This window comes from Microsporum canis, genomic scaffold (assembly GCF_000151145.1).
Source record: "Microsporum canis CBS 113480 supercont1.6 genomic scaffold, whole genome shotgun sequence".
Taxonomy (NCBI): Eukaryota; Fungi; Ascomycota; class Eurotiomycetes; order Onygenales; family Arthrodermataceae; genus Microsporum; species Microsporum canis.
Genome location: NW_003299164.1, coordinates 1,399,492 through 1,421,686, shown reverse-complemented (window position 1 = coordinate 1,421,686; position 22,195 = coordinate 1,399,492). Strand labels below are relative to the sequence as shown.

At 45.7% G+C, this 22,195-nt stretch overlaps 7 protein-coding genes across 7 annotated transcripts; 2 read left to right on the top strand and 5 right to left on the bottom strand.

Annotated features, from left to right (window-relative positions):
- Positions 1-997: 997 nt before the first annotated feature.
- On the bottom strand, positions 998-2,925 carry MCYG_06653 (phosphotransferase family protein; the record flags this gene model as incomplete). Its single annotated transcript, XM_002844643.1, has 4 exons — positions 998-1,923; positions 2,019-2,388; positions 2,463-2,767; positions 2,820-2,925. 4 exons carry the CDS (start codon positions 2,923-2,925, stop codon positions 998-1,000), a joined length of 1,707 nt encoding a protein of 568 aa, XP_002844689.1.
- A 1,126-nt stretch (positions 2,926-4,051) lies between these two features.
- On the bottom strand, positions 4,052-5,083 carry MCYG_06652 (conserved hypothetical protein; the record flags this gene model as incomplete). Its single annotated transcript, XM_002844642.1, has 2 exons — positions 4,052-4,447; positions 4,484-5,083. The coding sequence occupies 2 exons, from the start codon at positions 5,081-5,083 to the stop codon at positions 4,052-4,054; spliced, it is 996 nt and encodes a 331-aa protein (XP_002844688.1).
- Positions 5,084-6,766: 1,683 nt separating this feature from the next.
- On the top strand, positions 6,767-8,691 carry MCYG_06651 (sugar transporter; the record flags this gene model as incomplete). The annotated part of the gene is made up of 4 exons (XM_002844641.1): positions 6,767-7,155; positions 7,237-7,585; positions 7,814-8,407; positions 8,548-8,691. 4 exons carry the CDS (start codon positions 6,767-6,769, stop codon positions 8,689-8,691), a joined length of 1,476 nt encoding a protein of 491 aa, XP_002844687.1.
- A 366-nt stretch (positions 8,692-9,057) lies between these two features.
- Positions 9,058-10,256, bottom strand: MCYG_06650 (conserved hypothetical protein; the record flags this gene model as incomplete). The annotated part of the gene is made up of 4 exons (XM_002844640.1): positions 9,058-9,513; positions 9,582-9,682; positions 9,740-9,846; positions 9,925-10,256. The coding sequence occupies 4 exons, from the start codon at positions 10,254-10,256 to the stop codon at positions 9,058-9,060; spliced, it is 996 nt and encodes a 331-aa protein (XP_002844686.1).
- Positions 10,257-10,780: 524 nt separating this feature from the next.
- On the bottom strand, positions 10,781-12,274 carry MCYG_06649 (alcohol dehydrogenase; the record flags this gene model as incomplete). The annotated part of the gene is made up of 8 exons (XM_002844639.1): positions 10,781-10,804; positions 10,904-10,923; positions 10,984-11,152; positions 11,192-11,226; positions 11,284-11,706; positions 11,766-11,846; positions 11,914-12,026; positions 12,102-12,274. 8 exons carry the CDS (start codon positions 12,272-12,274, stop codon positions 10,781-10,783), a joined length of 1,038 nt encoding a protein of 345 aa, XP_002844685.1.
- Positions 12,275-14,244: 1,970 nt separating this feature from the next.
- Positions 14,245-15,775, top strand: MCYG_06648 (mitochondrial phosphate carrier protein; the record flags this gene model as incomplete). Its single annotated transcript, XM_002844638.1, has 4 exons — positions 14,245-14,413; positions 14,476-14,895; positions 14,971-15,323; positions 15,381-15,775. 4 exons carry the CDS (start codon positions 14,277-14,279, stop codon positions 15,410-15,412), a joined length of 942 nt encoding a protein of 313 aa, XP_002844684.1.
- A 277-nt stretch (positions 15,776-16,052) lies between these two features.
- On the bottom strand, positions 16,053-18,737 carry MCYG_06647 (conserved hypothetical protein; the record flags this gene model as incomplete). Its single annotated transcript, XM_002844637.1, has 7 exons — positions 16,053-16,125; positions 16,260-17,306; positions 17,488-17,675; positions 17,726-17,789; positions 17,851-17,971; positions 18,036-18,283; positions 18,517-18,737. 7 exons carry the CDS (start codon positions 18,735-18,737, stop codon positions 16,053-16,055), a joined length of 1,962 nt encoding a protein of 653 aa, XP_002844683.1.
- Between the last annotated feature and the right edge of the window lie 3,458 nt (positions 18,738-22,195).

The window sequence follows — 22,195 nt, the reverse complement described above, 5'->3', positions numbered from 1 at the left end:
GATCGTGCCCTCAGGTATATTGTAATAGAGGAAACGCTCACTGTAACGCTTCGGAGCATTTCTTCAGCATAGCCATTTGAGTATTCAAAGTTTTATTCCGGCGGATTATTGAACAATGCCAGAGCCAAACCCAAATTTTCCCTGGTAGGCCGACCAGAAAGTGCATTTCAGGGGCACGACAGCTAATTTTACAGCCCATGGAGCACCGGTATCTAGAAACTGTCCAAAGGAGCAATTCGTTGTGTCAAGATCATTAGGGCAGAAATCCATTTTATTCAAGCTGCTGCATCCATCGAGTAATAAGAGCGGGATTTCCATAATCTTTCACGCGCGTAAGACGCACGAAGTCATTTGTTCCTAAAGTTCATAAAAGTTGCCTTGTTCGCGCAAGATGATAGGAAAAAAATGGGTTGGAAGCATAAGAAATCATTCCACAATATGCGGATTCCAACGCTCATTGAGGTGTTTGGAAAATGGTATGCCCTTGAGCAAAGGAAGCTCTCCCGTCTCCTCTTCAGATTTTTGGTCAGGACGAACGGTTTACGGTTTTCACCATAATAGTTGGACTGACATGGTGGGAATAAGTGTCGACTCCACCGCCCAACCCAATCATGTTTGCTGAGAGCGTCAGAGTAATGGAAACTCTTAGCAAATCGCATCGCCTGTCATGGTGGTTGTAGTTGGCAAATAGTGAAGGTTCCCCTAAGAGAAATGGAGCGCGCTGCGGGAGAAGCGTTTTCCATCGGTTAACTCATGTAGGCCGAAATGTAGGCCGCCATAGAGTAACTGCGTTGTCAACTATGAAATAAATAGTCTCTGCCACTATTCAGCGGCGGGCTCTTTTGGCTGAATGGGCAGAACTTTTGACATTATTTCATAGTTAGGCGTAGGGTGCGAATGCAGTTTGTATATACATATATAGCCAACATACTCTGGGGTAGACATAGCTCATCCACGAAGAAGTACCTCACAGCAAGCTCTACCAAGGACCACGAAGTTAATTATCTCTGAAAGGCCACACATTCTCCCATGCGCTCCTTTCCTCTTTATTTTTGGCCATATGATCCAAGAATTGTTCTTTGACTATTGCCATCTTCTTTTTTAACACGGCATAATCTTCATGGCTTGACCAGCCATCCCAACCATTTTCGGCACCGCCTAGAGCCTCAAGCACATCTTCCATCATCTGCACGCCTTCTCCCCACTTCTTTTGGTCCTCTTTTTGCGCAGCAATACCAGCTGCCGTGACTGTAATGGGACAGGGGCCCCCATCTGGTCCAGCAATTTTCCCCCACTCGCGAGCTAGCTGAATTAATTGGCCCCTTATGATAGGCTCGCCGTCATTAAACACTTGAGAAGTAAGTGAAATAATTTGACTACCCAGAGTCTCCGTGTATTGTAATGCTCTAAAGACAGGCATGTTCTCGCGGCCGGACTGTACTTCATATAGCTTATATAAAGACTGTTTTGACTGTAACGCCTTGGCTTCCTTTCTCTCGGTAGGGCTTAATGCGTCGAAGTTGTCAGGTGGTGAAGGAAGTGTAGTAAGGCCTAATGGTAGTCGTGGCCCGTCAAATTCTAGGAAGCTGGGAACTCTAGCTTGCAAGAAAAGTGGTGCGATACTGACCGCCTGCCAGTCAATAATAGAAGTAATTTTTGATGGATCTTCAGAATCAACAAAAATATTATTGTCGTGGAGGTCGCTGTGCCATAGAACGGGTATATGAACAGATATATCTTTAGGGAGTAAGTGCATGGCCACCCTCTCGAAGTCATCCAACACGTCAAGTTTAGTCTTAGAGGTAGGTTTGTAGCCCCTTGGGCCGCCAAATATCCCCTCTGGTCTCGGAAACCCGGGAGATTTCTTGATACATTCTCGTTCTCGCCTAGATGATGCTAGAATATACTCGTGGGCATTGTTCCCTGTAATGCGTCACGAAAGTTAGCGAAGCTGGCGATGTATCCATACTTCACTTGAATAATGGTGCATAACACAAGCTTGTCATATAGTAACTCACATGGTCCCTTATCTGTGCTTATTTCCCTCCGCCCATCTTGGAGGAATTTCCTTTCCGTTGTTGGGCCAACCACGAAACTAGCGTAAGCGGTTTCAAAGAACTTGTCGTTATGTCTTGACTGATCGAGATCAGATTTATAATATATGCTTCCAATATGTTGGAATCGGAAGGCAAGAAGAGATTTCTCAAGAGAAACAACGTTCTGTATCAGTTTCACTTTTTGTTTTTTACTCATTGAAGGCCACCGTGAACTTAATACCACACCATCGGCTTTTTCCATGATGATATACTCTGTTCCAACAGGATTATAAGATGAATGAGGGCTCCAAGTATACACTTTTGGTATCGGCAGCCCGGCGAGATTTCTCACCTAGAGAGATTCTAATTAGCATCCTTTCGATGACTAACTAGACATTTGATGGCCTGGGAAGATGATGGGCTTACAAAGTCCATAGTGGCTACTTCACTTGCAGTATTATAAAATGGTAAACCAGCATTACGGTTGGGTATTTTTGCAATTAGTTGCTTTTCATCTTGAAATGTGATAAGAAAGGTTTTGTTGAAATCTCCCTCAGGCAACTTTTCCACTTTAATGCAGGAATTGATGTCGTAGCCCTGACTTGTAGCAGCAGTCCGAACTAGTTCTTTCATATTGAATGTTAAGGACCGATCCGCGAGTTGTTTGGCTTCGTTATAAAGCCAGCGGCCGCCCGTATATTGATAGAAGCTCTCATCGTCCCAGGGCGAGGCTAGGCAGTTTATCAGCTAAGCAAACTCATATCCAAGGAGGACGTCACACACCTCTAGGGCTTATGGGGAGGGCCTGAGTCGTGGAGATTGCCCTGGTCCGTCGCAGGGCATTGAAGTCGTTGGCCAGATGTTGGAATGAATGACGTGGTGTTGTCATGAGAGAGCATCGAAAAACAGCGCCAGGCAGTCTGCGTAACCCCATCACTCGACCATGGAAAGATCAATTCACTGATTACGGGATATTTATCATGTATGTATATTCTGCGATTCTTCGAATCGCTCTGAGTTAAAAAGACGAAGCTGAAGCCAGCGGTTATTGAGGTATATGCTGTTTGGACAAGCGCCGAAGTCAGCTAGTGAGACGATATATACATACCTAATTAGAATAATTAACTAGTTTAATAAGCAGTTATAAAATAGTTACCCCTTTTAACCTTACTATAGAAGGGAAAAGAGGTAGAGTACACAGAGTACATAGAGCGGGCAGAGCATCCAGAGTGTGCACAGAGACAGAATAGAAGAGGCCGATACATCGTATCTGACATAATATAAAAAGAGTGCTTTTATTGGCCAAGTACCCTTCACTAAAATTAACCTGAAGCTTAACCTGCACCTCGCCAAGCGGCCAAATAACCAGGTTATTAGGGGGTCTCTGCGTACGGAGGCCTCTGTATAACCGGGTTATCTGGCGTCCAAGTTATAACGAACTCTAACCTGCCCGTACTTATTGAATCCTGACCTATACCAGAAGCTCATTGAACGTGGTTCAGCCACAGTCGACTCGGTGTGGATAGCAACAACCACTATTCTCTGCCGGACACAACTGCGTCCCTGCATCGGAACCAACATGACATCGACACCACGGGCCCAACAGTTAGGATCGGCAAGACAATTCTCCCATATACTGTCGAGACCGTGACATGTATCCTGAACACTAGCTACTCAAGCTTGCAGCGAAGGCAATCTCGCCGTTGATATTTCGAAATACACAAGCCTGGCGATGGTATACTGTGGTACCGCCAAATGTATGCAGGATGTCTCCTTTCCCTACATCCCGCAGGATCGCGCCTAGATCGCGATGTATATGGAGGGAGAAAGTGTCGGGTTACTAAGGCCATAGACACAGTCACAAAGTGGGCGCCGTAAGTAGGACTGTTTCGTCTTTTGTGGCAAGCGTACTGCCATTAGAAGCCCAAGAATCTCATTAGTTGACTATTATATAATAGTTAACGGATAACAGTAAATCACAAATAAGAATCAACCCAAGGTTCAAATAACCCCATTCAACTCCTCGACGCATGATCTCCTGCACCCATCTCCTGATTACTATTAGCATGCCATGGGTCTGCGTCACCAATCTTCTGCACAACCAGTCCAGCGCTGCCAGGATTTTTATACTTCGCTGCAAGCTGGCGTTCGTAGCTCACATTCCTCAGCCTCTCATGTTCACGGGGTGTGAGACGCAGATACAATTCAATGCCCACGAAATGTATGAAAGTTGCTATTGAGCCGGCGAGAACTGACTGGAGTTGTACGCTAGCTCCAATGGCCGCGGGATCAGGTGCGGAGATATCAGCCTTGACAGGGGCGTAAAGCTCGACGTTTCTGAATTCTGGGAGGAGGGTGGCATTGCACATTGGATATGCACTAGTGTATGGAGACGAGATGTTATAGAATTTCTAGGTAAAATCAATCTGATCGCATGGCCAGCTAACATAGAATTTGTAGTCAAGAGAGCGGAAAATGGGCGATAAAAGCTCGATGAGAGGTCGCATAGTTATTATGCTTCCCATATAGAACATGGCCCGTAGCATCCAAGCTCGGTGTTGCTCGACTTGTTTCCGGCGAATGTTGATATAAGCAAGTACGACAGCGGTTGTGGAAGAAAGAACAAGCAGCCCGTTATTAAACTGCGTACTTGGGTCGCCACCAAATGCATGGGGGGCGATGATGATCACGCCAGCATTTGATGTCAGGAAAAGCAAGATAATCACATATCCATTGAGGCGATGGATCAGGGTTGCCTTGTGTCGAATTGCCGGAATAAATTGGAGAACAATAAGGACAGAACATGGCAGAATAGTTCCTAAGTGCAGCAAAAGGCCCGTCTTATAGAGGTTCTGTCGGTAGTAGTACCATTCTCCCGGAGCAGACCCTCTCCTGAACCTGTTGATGTCTAGATATTGGAGGCGGGCAAGAGTGAAGCCAAGTAAGCTACCAGCAAAGATGAAGAAGAGGATAAAATTGTAAGACTTCTTAAAGCCAATAGCCCCGATGATGCGGTACCAAAGAGATGCCAACTCTGGTTTCGTCATGGCGGAAAGATCAAAATCAATATAGAGGAGAGGATATATGCGAGAGTGGTCGTTGATCTGGTTTCCTTGACAGTATCAAAAGGAGTTGAGGATATGGGAACGGCTTTATAGCCGTTTTGCAGTCATGTCACTGCAACGCCTCATGGCTATTCATGGCAGCTAAGTTTGATATATATCCACCTAGCTTGAAACGGGTATGGAGGGCTCCTTGCACAGCTCGTGTCAGTGTAAGTTCATCCTCAGCCCATCAGTGCTTGGGAGACATGACTTTGGGTGTTAGTTCATGCGACTATGTCGTCGATGTATTGGAGAAGTATGTATGTCCATTCCGGATTTGGTCAAATATGGCCTTGCAGTGGAGTAAATGATAGGTTACGAACGAAACGTATTAATAATTAATTAGGTTAGGATGTGGTTCAGAACAGTGGCTGATGTAGAGCCTGACTTAGCTTGTCTATTAATTCCTTAAAATGGCATTTTTGCTGCTGACATACCTAATTCTTCACTGGAAGCCAAGATCCATACAAACCACTGTTACGGCCGTAAAAACAAGGCCTTATTCAGCTTTAATTATGGTAGTCCCAAGTACCAGTCTTCTTTTTTTTTTCAACTTCTGTGCATGAGAAGAGTTGAGAAATGGTCAATTGATGGTGACCTTTGGGGGCTTTAAAGTATGTTAAATAGAGTGAACGAATATGAATGATGAACAAGTTAATAGACGAGAAGCAAAGTGCAGGTATGAACGTGTGTAGCTGGATGGTTGATACAGACAATGAAATCTCTGGTCGATATTAGTGTCGAGACATGACTTAGTTAAGCATCAGCTGGCTAGCTACAAGTTCTAAATGGCATCTATTGAACAAGTGTTTCTGGAACCACATTTTCTAGACTCATACTCGTCCTTGCTATTCACTCTACAGCGCTTACCCTCTGACTAAATATCCTCTTGAGAATTCTTGCTAGTTGCTTGAATGGCGGTGAACCTGAAGGTCCTGAACAAGTAAACATGCATAAATAGGTACCTTTCGGCCGGACAAGTATCCCGAGGACCGATCATTCCATGTATATATATCCCGTGAGCCTCCTATAAATTGCGTATACAATGACGATATAACTCGTCGATTTTCCGCCTATATATCTCCTTTTGGAGATGTATCAGAGCTGTGTTCTGTTATATAGATTTATAGTATACTATTACGTGATATATCCAAAATTAGCCTTTCCTATAAAAGGTATTTTCCCGCCGAGTGGGTCCGAGATGCCCCACAAAAACTGTAGGTTATTTTAAGGTTAAACGGCAAGGGCGTGGCCGATGCCACACGAGGCATGCAGCAGCCAGGCAGTTCGAAAAGGCAATTGCCGTGCCTTCCAGCCTTTCAGTAATATATATTCACGGTACCTCTGGGTGGACGGAGAATATGAGACGATGACTAATGCTCTAAACCGATGTACAAGTTCCAGCCCCCACGGGAATGCGGGTGAAGAGCCAAGCTATAGAATCGCAATTATTCATGACTCACTAGCGGTCGCACGGCCAGTTAAATACCCCTCATGTACGAGCATTCAACATTCTCACTATGTATAGCTTGACTCCCTCTTTTTCCTCAGGCACAGCTACTATCACCATCTATCGCCCCACATCCTGGTTCGTGCGATGCAAGGCACAGCTCTCAGAACGGAACCATGAAGATTTCAAACATACTACAGAGGCCTCCTCCTCGTTATGTCGTGGCTAGTATTCTGTGCTCGCTAGGCGGTTTTCTATTTGGTGTTGATACTGGAATTATTGGCCCTGTTACTGTCATGGACTCATTTACCAAGGCTTTTGGCCATCCGAGTCCTAGCCTACACGGACTCATTGTATCTTCAATTCTTATCCCTGCGGCTATCTCCTCGTTCCTAGCTGGTCGTGTTGCCGACGTTCTCGGTCGGCCTCCAGCAATTGCTATCGGTTCTGCTATCTTTGCCCTTGGTGCCGCCATTGAGGCTGCTGCTGTTCATCTCGGCATGTTTGTTGCTGGCCGTGTGGTTGCAGGCATTGGCGAGGGACTCTACTTGGGCACTTTGGTCGTGTAAGCCTTGCCTCTACAAACTTGAAAAACAGTCAGAATATATGGCCTCTGGCTAACCTGTGGCCTGGCGCCTTACCGTAGGTATATATGTGAGATCTCACCAGCACGGCACCGCGGGAGCCTTACGACTGCGCCCCAGCTACTCATAACCACTGGGCTGGTTGCAGGGTTCTTCACATGCTATAGATCTGTGAGAATCGTGACTACCCTCTCCTGGCGTTTACCATTTATTCTTCTGGCCTCATACTCTGCCATATTCTCAGTAATTTCTTATGTGTTTCTGCCACCTTCTCCAAGGTGGCTGGCTGACCTATACGGTCAGAACACAGCAGAAGTCGAGGCGGCTTGGGATCGATTAGGTGTACTGGCTGCCGATCGAGAAATTATGACAGGGCCGAACCGGGAAGAAGAGCGAAAGGCAAAATCAAATGTTAGTAAATTTTTCCTACTCCATATCCTCTTCATTTCCATACCCTAGAGATAACTACTAATTGCAGACCTTGTAGATACTGGATGTGTTTTCTGCCGATGCTCGTCCAGGTTTTTTCCTCGCTGTTTTCCTCATGGGTATGCAGCAACTGAGTGGTATCGATGGCGTTCTTTACGTACGTTCTATTGAAACTCTGATCATTTCCCAACCTAATCTAATACTAAATAGTATGCTCCTCTACTGTTTCAACAAGCTGGCCTCACATCAAAAGGAGATACCTTCCTTGCCTCGGGAGTCTCTGCTATAGTCATATGTGCAGTTACCATTCCAGCTACGATTTGGGCTGATAGCTGGAGCCGCCGTCGGAACACCATCTACGGCGGCCTTGGGATGGCCACGACCATGTTCATTATTGGCGGACTATATGCTGGAGATGCTGTACATGCCTATGGCGCAGGACGCTGGATAGCTGTCGTATCTATTTATCTCTACACGGTCATATTTTCCATCTCCTGGGCCGTTGGTGTGAAAATCTACGTTGCCGAAATCCAACCACAACGAACCCGAGCCAGTGCTACTAGTCTTGCCCATGGCAGCAATTGGCTGACAAATTTCCTTGTTGCTCTCGTCACACCAACGCTGCTTGCAAACACTAGCTATGGCGCCTACTTTCTCTTTGGCAGCTGTACCTTCGCCACGGCCATAGTTTGTTGGCTATTTATGCCCGAGACTCGGGGCCGCACGCTATCCGAAATACAGGAGGCGTTCCATGCAGGCCATGCTACCGGAGTTGAGACTCCTGCGAGAGTGATTTGGAGAAGGGTACGAAAAGCTCCTATAATTACAGTTACAGAGGATTGACACGACCGTGGCATAATGCAGCCTCCAACGCAAGAAATTACCGGAACGATAAAGGGGGTACTACCTCTGACCAGCACATTCTAATAAGGAAAGCTTTCTAGGTAGCCTTTACATGTAAGAAGTTAAATGCTGTTTTGGTTTACATTACTAGCCCTTCATTGTTGGAGTACGAAATTACTTCCCTTTGCCTCACCACAACTGTTTTCACGTCTCATATAAGTCATTATCAATCAAGCCTTTTTTAATACATATTTGAATAGCCCAATCATATAGGAAGTATAGAAAAGGTGGTACTAACAGTAACCTAAACTCAATTCGATACCTATTAGTTTACTGATGAGAACTTTGATATATGGAGAGTTGTGAATTTGTAGAACTCTGGTATCCCCCTGGAGGACTCTCGCATATTGTTATAATGCATCGGCTGCTTCAGCTATGTCTTGCCTTATATGCCGCCTCGACTAGCTATTTTTTTCTTCTATCAGGAAGGGCAAAGAGTCAACCGGACGCAGTTTCTAGAAAGGTACAGGTAGTCATAATGTATGCTTATCAGAAATCAGTGGGAAAGAAAAAAACTCAAGTGGCTATATTTTGGGCAGGTAAACGATCAACTAGACAGCCACTTCACCGGCGAATTCTTCCAACATCCCCCGTAGTTCAGCTGGTTTCTCTAATTGAACCCAATGGCCACAGCTAAGAGTCTTGATACGAAGGTCCTTTACCCACTTCTTACTGTTTTCAGTTTGTACATCTGCCCGCGTTACAAAGTCTTCCTCAGCAGCAACAAAGAGCGTAGGTACTTTGCAGTATCGGCGTTCCTCCGGAATACCAGCCTCGTCTGCAGAGTTGACCTCCCGAACCCAAGCTTTGTACCAATTGAGCGGACCCCCGTAGCCTTTCATTGAAATGATGCGGTCTCGTACTGTGTACTCAGCAAGGTTGAACCATGACGGTAATGGCTTAAGTTGTCCACCTTTGACAAACTCAGCTGCTTTTCCAACAGATGCAAAGTCCTTTATCCAATCGGCTGGATCAGCGGGGTATAAAAGGCTAAACACTGAGGCAGGCTAGATATCGGATGTAAACATCACATCAATGGCATAGTAAATAAATTGACGCGGAACTTTAATCTTACATGGTCATCACAATCTTTGGCAGATTCTTCAGAGACATGCCAGGGCCAATAACCATATACATCATACCCAAACACCTCACGGCTCATCTTGATGAACACATCTGTAAACGGGCTGATTAGCTATGGCGAATGGTCGCAGGTAATAAAAGCTGTCATACCGATATCCCATACGATCCCAGGTTCAACATAGCCCAGGGCAAGGAAAACAACACCGATCAAACGATCGGGTATGTAGTTCACCAGCCGGGAAAGCAACGTAGACCCCCTTAGAAAGAATAATAATAATAATAATAAGCGTCTGTTCTTTGGAGTTTTGAATCCCCATCTCTACCCGAGGCCTCACCAATCATGCCCGACGGCAATGCAGCGTGCAACTCCCTCGCGGTCAAGGATATCAGCCATATGATGAGCTATGGTCTTCATCCGATATGAGTCCAAATCTTCAGGGGCATCCGTGTCTCCGTAACCAAGCAGATCAGGTACGATGACACCAAAGCCACTAGTTGGCAGCGTTTCGATCTGACGACGCCAGTCATAACTGGAACTTGGATATCCGTGGAGAAAGAGAAAGGTTGGCTTGTTAGCAGAAGAGGGCGCAACTGCGACATAGCCATAAGTTGTCCCGTCAGGCAAAGTGGCCTTTTTGGCCAACGATGGGAATGCGAGGGATGCCATCTTAAACAGATAAGTTGCAAGATACGATGGGTATGAAATAATCTGAAGAGCTAAATGAGGGGATCCCAGGGTTTTCTACATAGTGCTAACTAAGTCTTTCCTGTGATGGATGTGTAGAGTTCAGCTGTAACCGCTAAAACGAGGCTGATTGGTTAGCAAAGACTAGTTATGATCCTTCGACTGCGAATCCTTCGCTCTGGTAATATCTTCACCGAGTAGCAGCTCATCCCAAGTGCTATGGATAGTCATCCATTGTAAATCTTCTTATTTCTTGCTTCGTAAACGATTAAAACCGTCAAAGCAGAAGATTAAAAAAGGAGCTGCTTATGTAATATTTCCATTTACTGGGTCAGGTGACTTAAAGTTAATCTCTTCTATTACGTAATATTTACTGTAACTTCGCCACGCTAAAACGAGCAACTTCTTACATCGCTTTGTTTCTAATCTTTTCCAGAGAGCGAAATGAGATATTGCAGTTCAAGTTACAGGGAGGTCGTGTCTCCAGGCACTATGAAGAAAGACAACTACGGAGTACCCATGATAGGTTCCTATAAAAAAGCCAAAGTTGCATTCGGTACTATGAGTTACGTGCAGCAGAGTCTGTATAAAAAGAATTATTCCATAGTGATCACAGCCCTGAATCGTACGCTTCCCTTGACCATCGCATCTGTGAAAAACTGTTAGCTAGTTATCCACAACAAAATTGCGACAAGTGACCACGACTTACCATATGCATCGTTAACTTTTTCTAATGGGAAAGTTTCCACCATGCAGTTGATGTTTTCCAGCTTGGTGAATTCAATTGCCTCCTCGGAGTCTGTGGCATGGCCGCTGGGCCAACACTGAACTGACAATCCTTGACGAACCTGCGAAGCGAGCAAGTCAACCGCTTTATTCTTTCATGGGCAAGTAGATTGAGACCAAGATGAACTTACCATGAGGCCGGTATTTATTGTGATATCTCCAGGGACTATACCGTTAATTCAGCAACGGCTCAAGTGAACATCAATCATCAATATGAACTTACCAGACAGAATCAACAGTTTTCCCAGCATTCCCAACCCTTTTAGGAGTGGTTCCACGGCGTCTTTACTCGGGGCCGTCGAAACGATCATTGATGCACCTCCAAGATTTTGCAATTGCTCTCCAATATCACCCTTGCTGGCGTCGAGATATTCATGAGCTCCTAGATCTCTTGCGAACTTTTCCTTCTCGGAGCCCCTAGACAAGGCAACGACGCGGTATCCGAACTTGTTTGCATATTGAATTGCCAGATGCCCTAGGCCACCTAGGCCCTGGACAGCGACTGTTGAACCAGGCATCATGTTCATGTGGCGCATCGAGTTGAATACGGTCACACCGGCGCATAAGATAGGGGCATATTTTGCTGCATCGATATCAGCTGGGATACGCACACCAGCTTCGGCACGTAGCTTGCAGTATTCGGCATCTGGATGTGTTAATTAGTCTCTATATACCAACGAAAGATATCTAAAGGAGGTTACATACAGCCGCCTCCCTTGTTTACGCCATTGACTAATGCATTATCACACATCTGGAAGTAGCCTTTCTTGCATGGCTTGCAAGTACCTGTGTCTGAAGTTAGCCTTTCCTAAACGAGTGATTTCGGGCCCCAGCGACTGTATGTGGTACCTACCGTCATGACCTCCGTGCCACGCCCCTCCAATTCGATCACCGACCTTCCACTGTGTCACTCCTTCACCAACTGCAGCTACGTGCCCGATAATCTCATGTCCGGGAACCCTTGGGCTATAAAATTGGGTTGTTAGTCTCACTATCACTCTAGCAAACTGTTGAAAGGAATGGTATGCAAAGAAGACTTACAGGCTGCCTACAGCATTGTGCTGTACGTAAAAATCCGAACGACACACTCCACAAGCCTGGACTTTAACTAGAACCTCTCCTTTTTCTGGAGGTGTTAAGGGCACCTCCTCCAGAACCAAAGGAGCACCCGCCTCCTTGAAAATAGCTTGTTTGAATGTCTTTGGAGCATCCATCTTCACCAGCAGATTTAGGTATTTCTCGTCAAGTTAATTTGACCTGTGTCGAAACCGGCTTCAACAGTTCTAAATCTATTGAAAAGCAGAGGACTATCTGAGGGGTAACTCTGGATTTTATATACAACCAGCGTACTGCTGTCACTTGTGGCGCAATAGATAATAGGAGTTTGGAGCTGGAAATAGGTCTAAAATCCGGTCCGAAGTTAGTTATGAAGCAAAACGCCCTCTTTAACCCTGATTACTGTGATTTGGTCGATCGAATGGATGTGGCTGATAAATCGGTGCACGAAAGATCCGAAGTATAGACAGCGAGGCCCGACGACAGCCTGAATGGTCAGCTTTCCTTCGAACATGCATGGAGTTAAAGGGCGAAATGTGATATAAGAACATTCATTATTTAGTCATCTTCCACGATTCGCCACCGTTTGCTCTCGGTTGCGCATACATCATATCAGGCTGGACGATCGTTTTGCGGAGATTAAATCATCCATGCCAGATGGACAACCTGCTATGTACATAGTATGGAGAATTCTGAAGGTTGCTTATTGCAAGGCAAAAGCGGCTAGAATTAGTTATTTTTGTAAACCCTGATGCTGTCTAGTTACCCAGTTACAGAGCTAGAAAACTAGCCGCGTGGTTGCTATTTGATTAACTGTCCATCCCGTGTGATGCTGGCTTGTAGCTGCTGGCTATACTATGTAGAAAGACTTCGAAGGACGACTTTTTATATTATATAAGCTGGTTAGCGGGTGGAACCGGTTCCACCCGCTTATCACGTGATATGGTTATTTTTATCAAGTTTCTTATTCGTCGTTCCATCAATTCAACGACTTCACAGTGTGAGGCGGCATTCTAGGATATCCAGATGGTGATGTTGCTTCACACTAGTATCATATCGTTAGGTATTTTGCCCTTTCGACACCAGCCATGTTGCTTCGGGGAAATCTACCATGCGGTGTGCCTCTATTGTTAGTTACTGGATAACTACATATCAAGGAATTACATACCAAATACCTTCCGTCAACGTAAGAAATTAAGTCTGATCAAGACCTCTTTTTCTTCACGTCAGGGGGATTTCAATATAATGAAGACACACGGCTTCGAGAGAGATACTCAACGTTGCTACTCTTAGGAAGATGGGTTTAAGTGACTTTTCTTTGTCACACTCGAGAACGGCCCTGGTTATCGAAATCATGTTTGTGAATTACACGTTCTAATGTGGCAAGGGTACAGCGTTGGAGGTAGGCTGTGAACCATTTAAGTATTTAAACATATCCTGCTTGCCCCTGTTTCCTAGAAATTATCTACACCGGATAACTAGCCAACCCTCCACCACCCTGATATATTGGAATTCTGACCCTTTCTTTTTATTTGGCTATTCTAAAAAGTCAAGACCTTGCACCTAATGACGATTTTCATACTGTTGAAGCTACTAGCGTGATGGACTAGCAGCATAGTTGTCGTGCACCCCAAGATGTTTGAATCCACGAACAAATCCATCGGGTAAAGAGGTACAATCTCACCTTCTCGCTGCCCCTTATATCTGCTCTAGTTACGGCATCTATATAGGTTACATGTTTAGAAATACTGGCAATCTCTTATCTCCCAGATAGTACATAATTCTTCATATTTAACCTGTTTAATTCTTGACTGTGGCCTACCAAAGCACCAAGAGTCCCCATGCAGCAAAATATCCCGTCCTTCACATACCTCTACCTCTGAATTAATATCCTATCATCTCTGCCGCCATCTTTCATCTCTGTATACCCATCCATATACTCTGCGTCGGATAAGCTTAAGTTTTGCAGGGGCCGGAGTTCTTGCCGGCCCGGGCCAGATGACACATCACGTGACTGACCAGGGCCAAACTTTCGCCGCTCAGATTTTTTTTTGCTCCGACTTCTTCCATCTTCCCAGATCAAACCAAACGCTCACTCAAATCTCTACTCTTCCCTCCATCTCCCATCCTTCTGCGTCTTGCGCACCCATCACCGTTGCAATGGCCGCCTCTCCTGCTGCTCTGGCTCAGGCCATCCCCGAGAAGAAACCAGAGGGAGTTGGCCTCTACGCTCGCTTCGCCTTTGCCGGTGCTGTCTGCTGTTCCGTTACCCACGGTGCCTTCACGCCAGTCGATGTGTATGTTGCCCAGCTCCCGCATCAATTGATCTTGATCTTACTGACAAGTGAATCTCAAATAGCGTCAAGACCAGAATCCAGCTTGACCCCTCTACCTACAACCGTGGTATGATCGGTGGTTTCCGTCAGGTCATCCAAAATGAGGGTGCTGGCGCTCTTTTGACTGGTATCGGCCCTACCTTTGCTGGTTACTTCCTTCAGGGTGCCTTCAAGTTCGGTGGATATGAGTTCTTCAAGAAACAGTCTATCGACTACCTTGGTCTCGAGACTGCCCGCAGGAACCGTACTGCTGTCTACTCTGTCTCTGCTGCCAGCGCTGAGTTCTTTGCCTCCATTGCCCTCTGCCCTCTTGAGGCTACTCGTATCCGTCTCGTTTCCCAGCCTGGCTTTGCCAGCGGTCTGATCAGTGGTTTCGGCAAGATCCTCAAGAACGAGGGTGTTGGTGCCTTCTACAGTGGTTTCGGTCCCATCCTCTTGAAGCAGTAAGTTGAAACAGCCCTTAAGGAACTTGGCAATGCCAAAACAGTAATAGAATAAAGTCTAACATGGCTGTACAGGATCCCCTACACTGTGACCAAGTTCGTTGCTTTCGAGAAGGTTTCTGAGACTGCTTTCTCCTTCCTTGACAAGTCTAAGCTTTCCAACGCTGCTCAGACCGGTGTCAACTTGGGATCTGGTCTCATGGCTGGTTTCGCTGCTGCCATTGTCTCCCAGCCCGCCGATACTATGCTCTCCAAGATTAACAAGACCAAGGGTCTCCCTGGTGAGAGCATCGTCTCCCGCCTCATAAAGATTGCTGGCGAGCTTGGTTTCCGCGGTGCTTTCGCTGGTCTCCCTACTCGTCTATTCATGGTTGGTGGTCTTACTGCTGGTCAATTCGCCATCTACGGTGACATCAAGAAGGCTCTTGGTAAGTCTTTTGCGGCATCTTACATCTCTCCGATTAATACTGACCTTATACAATTAGGTGCCACCAATGGTGTCGAGATTGCCAAATAAGCATCACACCGCGAACATAGCAAAATTTCGCATGGTTTAGATAGGTGGGAAGAAAATGTTTTGGTATAGAGATGAAGGTGGCTAAACCTACGGCCATTTTCATTGTTCAAGTTGGAGACGGGCACCTTTTTTTTTTTTCATTTCAATTACCCCTTTTACCAAGATGCGGTGCCCTCCACATCCTCCGCAACTTTAGTGTATAATTGCATCGGGCCGGCCATAAACAACTGTACACTCTGGCGGGCGTTATCATCTTGTTTCAATGACTGTAATAGACTATTTCCTTGTGCTTTAGATTTCTAGGTTATGCAGGCGGCTTCTGCATGGCTTTTCCACAATCCAGAGACATTGATGTTATGTTTCAATCGCAGATGCCATCTAACGTTCTAGTGCACTCACTGTTCGACATCAAGATGTTACAACATCGTGGTCTCGCGGGCCTTCAAAACAGCTTCTACTACTTACACGGTCTGTCGCTTAGGAAGCGCTACGGAATATCCCAAGGACGCCAATGACACTTATCTACACTACATGAAATCTCCAGACGATGCCCAAGGCGATGAAATGCACCCTATCGCTCTTGTTGCAGAGCATAACCGATGTACCAACTCCAAGATAGAAGCCATCTCGAATTCTGAAGCTATTTCGTCCACGCCCCGCAGAAAGGGGCGCCAACAGAGATTCGAAGCGCTTCAAAATCAATATCGAGATACCTGGACCGAACTCATTCAAAGAACGAAGTTCATAATCTATTATATGGGAGAGATATGCCATGGTTAGCGGTTTCAGACATTAATTAACCGAATACTATTCCCTCCAACATAGGTGGATTGGGAGGAAAACTTACGAGAAGCTTTCTGTATGTAAAAACACCTCTTTAACATGGCCTGCTAACACGCTCCGTTGTGCTTCTGCCGCCGCATTTCGAACGTCGTGTATCATTAAAGATGGCCCACAAACGGCTATTCCAATCGTTTTGCCTGCAGCTCTATCAGTCAGAGAAGCCACGGCACTGCTTATCGATGGCCGGCCTTGTAGATGGATGATAGGTCTTATCATCCCTTGGGAGTTTTCATTCTTTTCACCGTGCACCGATCCTTTTTCTATATCATCATAGCTCCGTGTACGGGCGTTCTGTGGGCGGTCGGTGATATCATCGTTATTGGATGTCCCTTCTAACTGGGGTTCAGAGCCACGAAGAGAGTCACCATTCGACGTGGTATGTATCAAAACCGAGACGGCTAGGCTTGACGCCCAACGTGAGAGCATGGTCCTGATCTCGCCATCGTACCATTGCGCCATAGATGAGGAATGAGCTGCGTATATGATCTTTAGAGTCTTCTCTGCGGTTCTTCCAGGGGAATTGGTCTCTGTGACATGTCTCAAAACATCTTCTACTACGGTAAAGGAGAATCCAGCACCAGAACCACCAGCGATTACTAGAATGGTATCAAACTTGGCCATAGTTCCGCTCCCGTGACAAACACCCCCGTAAGGGCCTTCGATCAAGGTCCCCATGGTTAAAGAAGAGGCTTCCTGAACAGCGGTTAAGAGCGATTTTGTAGTCCCTTCTTGACGTTTAACATAAATAACCATGTCGTTCGGCTGGTCACTTGAGGAATTGGCACGCGGTAATGAAGCAATTGTAAAAGGGTGTGCCGTTAGAGAGTGAGCTCCCATGCCAAGAAATCGGACGAACACATGTTGTCCTGCTTTCCATGAGATCATGCAGGGTATCTTAATACGAATCAGGCCGCAAGGGAGAACATCGATTGACGCTAGGCAAACCCGGTTGATATAAAAGGTCCGAATTTGAGCAATAACAAGGCAGGGCAGATATACGGCTGCAGTTGCAATGAAATAATCCCTATTCAAGATAATTTGTTCAGATGCTCTATGATGCAAAAGCAAGGGAGGTCCATTACCATGAAGTTAGGCGAAAGCCACAGTGTATAAAGAAGAATACGACAAATACTACTGCCGCGAAAAAGTGGGTGGCTTTGAACAATTCGTAGAATTTTTTCCTGAAACTCATTAGTCTCGATACAGCAGTTGTCTTCTGGGTCAGTGAATACCTTATCACTGGTAAGGACATGAAGTTCAGGTAAGCCTGCGCAATAATTACGACAACGCCTGTCCAGTAGTATGCAGATGTACTCCACCGGTACGCAATATCTCCGTGCCGAATTTGATATATTATAAAGGGGAACATATGGATTAGCCCTAAGGTAAACATTGCCCAGCTTGTCCACTGATGGAAGATCTGATCAATGGTTAGACGAGAAATGCATCTTCTTGGTAATTGATACTCACTTGAAGTTTTTCATGGGGTACCCCAGTCATCATCGTAATCCAGTTCGTTTTCGCTGCAAGAACGCTTGTTTGATAGTTAGAACAGACGAGCTATATCTCTTCTCAAGGTAAAAAGGTTCACTAACATCACAAAAGGCAATAAACCAAGGGCCATCCATCCCGCCCTGATAGCAATTGGGGGACTGTTCCCAAATATAACCTTTTCCGTGTTTGGCCAGTAGTATGGTTTCGGCCCCAGGGTTAGAGCTATTAATCGACATCAGCTCTAGCCTGTCTATCTTCGATTGCATCCTTATATAGAGGAACGGACCCGAGAAAAAGAGAATACCCAACGAAACTACCAGCATTCCACCAACATTTGGTGAAAGCAAGGAAAGGGATGGTATGCGGAAGCCCCTATACACGAGGTACCGCATGAATCCTTTGGGCTTCTGAAATAACCCATTGGCCAATTTCGGGGGGATTAATTTTCGAAATAAGTGTGCTATCATGAATACAGCAACAATAGCGCACAGAAAATAAACTGTGCCCCGTGCATAAACGAGGTCAGCAACATACCTAAATAACGGCATTAAGTCAGCTTAAGCAGGTAACCATCTTCTCGTCAGGGAAGGCTACCAATTTCGCCAGTGACCACTGCGGTATTCGCATTGTGCTGGTGTCAATTTACACTTGTCTTCCCTTGATGAGTGTAGTAGAAGCGGTTTACGAAGCCAGGGAATACCAGTAGGCTTCAACCTCTCCATTGTATGGTGAGCCATAATAGTATATGTGCAGCTCGACAAGCGCACCCAGTACGACCTTGGACACTCGTGTAGACAGCGGCCAGGGTTGCCGGTACACCAGAGACCGGGAGCATCGTATTAAGAATACCCTCTAGAAGCAAGGACAGCACTATGACTAAAAATATCAAGAGCAGTTTGAAGTAATGATGGGCCAGAGGGAGGGTTTCAGGTATAGATGCCCATGCTTGCTGTTGCTCCTCTATAAGGTCGAACGGAAGAGAAAACATGGTGGGTATATATTGAATCACATTGAATGCTTCCGATTCCCCTATTTTTAAGTATATCCAATGGTATTATCTGAAAGCCACTCACAAGGCCCAGAAGTAATGGCATCTTGCTCCGTGAAAAAGGAAGCATAGCTCTAGAGCCATTCTTGGCGAGAATATTTGAGCGGGAATGTCAGCTATAGAAACTTGATATCGGAATTATAGTTAATGGATTAACTATGTCATCTTGTGGGACGTCGGTATAATAATATTGCGAGTTTTGTTGTTAATGGATCATCTATATCATCCAGTGGGGTATACACCCGGGTAAGCATCTTTAAAGCATTAGTCAAATTCGAGCATGCAAACATGTAATGATGATATGGCCGGGAATCTGTGATTGAGAAGTGGGAGTAGGCGAGAGCTGACTAAGCACGAGTAAACTAATATTTGACACCATCTTTTATGTCGCTATCTTCCAATATCTTCTATCTTCTTCACCGATTGAAACATGGCTATGCTTAGCAGGATTTTTACTATGTATCATTTACTTCAGTTACAAACGGCTCCCTAGCCACACGATACGGGCCTACCAATCAGAACAACACGGCATCCTCCCTCGAATACGGCCCTGGACAAGAATTTTGTCGGAGTAACGACGGGATCAGCTAGAAGGTTCGAACAGCTTCTCGCAGCCGATTTCTCCTTCACTGCACAGCTTACAACCTGTAAAACCGCAGGTCTCCAAGGAATAGTTATTTTTGAGAACCATATCAACATCAAACCATCACGCCTGATGCCTCTGGCGCCACGGAACCCAGAGCCCGCGCAGACAAGAGGGAAAGGCAATCAAGAGAACCAAAACTGCATCGATACGATGTCTGGTGGTAGTGATATCGCCGTCCGTGCTACCGGGTACGAAACTCGTCTTAAACTGAGTACTGACACCCTTGGTCCTTGAGCCTAAAATCTAATCAGAGCGTGATGTGGTCAATAAGAATGGCTTCTGTTTTGTAGCCAAGTGCCTGCTGCCATCGTCACACAGCCCTCTCACATGGCTAGCATGGGGCTATGAGTTGTGATTCATTCTTATTCTGGCGTTTGCGGTTTGGATGATGAATAACCGAGCCATATTCTGAGATATATGATGATACCTTTAGACGGGCTCAGCATCATACCGTATCCTTTGAATAAATTATGGGATTACGGGTTGGATAACGACGATGATGTCCTTGGTTGGACAAGTTTGCCTAAGTTGATATGGTTCAACCTTCTTGGCCAGCCGTTTAAGGAGTGATATATGTTTATATTTCTCCTTGAAATATTACTATAGGCCATGGGGGCCAAGTTATTACTTTACTCTGATATTAACCATAATAGTCTACATCGGCGTATTCTTGAGATAACCGACCAGGCCTTTAGGGGAATATTTTTTCACTCTCTGGAATCGCCTTCCGACGTAGGAGTCGAGATACGATACCCTACTAATCTTGTCCTCAAGTCAGGGATGCCTTACTATCCTCCTACTTACTGGCTTATAAATGTCACAATCCCTGGTACCCCTGATACCCCTGATATCCCTAATGCCACGAACCAGAACCAGTCCAGGGGAAGTCACGTGTTGTTAGACTTTGGTGCGGCTCATGCCAAGATGTTTAGTTAACTACTCAATCTTATCATGACGAGCTCGATTCACTCTTTATCGACAACGAACGGTCGGAATCTAGGGGAAAGTAACGAATTTCAGATTAAGTTACCCTTAACATTATTTGCGGGATCTAAGTGAATTGACAAGTTGAACCGAGAGGCTAACATAGATACCCCACAGAAAATATCGGGTTTGAGACACATGAGAAAGGAGAAATGACACAGGCAAGTAACCTTCCATCATAGATATGAAAAATCTTCTTGAAACTTGGGAAGAAGGAAAGGCCTCCTAGAGAATGCTCTAGTTGCAAGAGCAGCCAAGGTAGTTGTTGGTGCAGCGGCCGTTTCGTCCATCGCAGCCATTCTCGTCACATTTTCCGACATTTGAACCACATCCGTATCCGCACTCGCATCCGAGGTAGGGTCCCTACGGAAGATTTGTGGTTAGGCTCCGTACTTCAAAATGTACCATGCGGGGGAAAAAACCGGGGTATGCTTACAGAAGTGCAGGTGATCTTGTTGCTGCTCAGCTCTCCGTGGCAGTCGTTTTCGTAGCAGTTACCATTTGGATAACCGCAGTTGTTGCGGGCCTGAATGGAGTCTGCCTCAGGGCGAGCGAAAGAGGTAGCCACAGAGGCGAGGCCAACAATGAGGAGGGTGGTGAAACGCATGATGTTTGATAGAACTGGTTGTTCTGCTGGAATGCTCTTTATCTTAGTGAAGGGTGGAATGTGATGTGAAGATTTCTGATTCTGAATTCCAGCTTTGAAGGAGGGAAAAGATCCCAATATTTATACCTTTTTGAAAGCCCTCTGAGTCCGGATATCAACTCCCGTCGGTGATGCAGCTGAGTTAGTTGTGCGTAACGATTGATCCTTCGAGTCTACTGTTTGCATGAGACAAGTACTCTCATACAGTACCTTGCTTGATTTTACGGCCGAATAAATGAGGATTCCCATCACGTACCATGCACCACGGTCACACATGCGCATAGTGTTCTGTATGGGGTTGTATAGCATACATTCTAAAGGTATATCTCGAAGATAGCATTTTTGGGGCGCCCTATCCAGCGAAGGATCTGTTGATCGTGATGATGGGGTAAAAATCCGAACTAATGAAACGCATATTACCATAAGCGGAAACCAGAGACCGTACCATAAAAGCACATCCGGTACTCCTAGGCCAGATGAAAATGTAGGATTTGCATCCTTGCCGTCCGAACCGAAGGGGGAAGATCCAGCTTACACTTTACATTTACTTTGGCAATACGGCATCATCCGGAAGCAAGCAGAGATGGTTTATCTGATAGGAAGACCTTCAGATGGCCACGCGGCACGCACAACCTATGTGGAATAAAGTGACAAAGATGAGTCGATCGCACATGAAGGGTACGAGCAGACAGGCGGATTTCAATCGCACCTAAAGCCCCGGGAATAACAAATGCAGAGACGTATCTCCGTGATTTTACACAAGTACATTTATTCTTTCCTAATAATTCTGTTATGTCGCTGACGCTGCAAGCAAGGCTGGAGGGATATACATAGTAGGCAGCACAGGTCTAGAACGTGTAATCAGGGTAGCTTTGCTCAGGACCGGGGTTGCGGCTGCGGAAAGGCTTGCTACATGCGCCACCCCTGCTACTCCAGTTATATGAGCGAACGTGTATATCCATGTCAAAACTCCCAGCCATGGGCCTCCTTGTTCGTGTGGGGAGTGATGGTGGCTTTATACAAGTAGTCTTACTGGTAAGCCAGAGCCCCTTTTAAGCTTCGGCGAAGGAAGAAGAGCTATTTACTGATAAATAGTACGTTACATATGAGAATGCTTGTGTC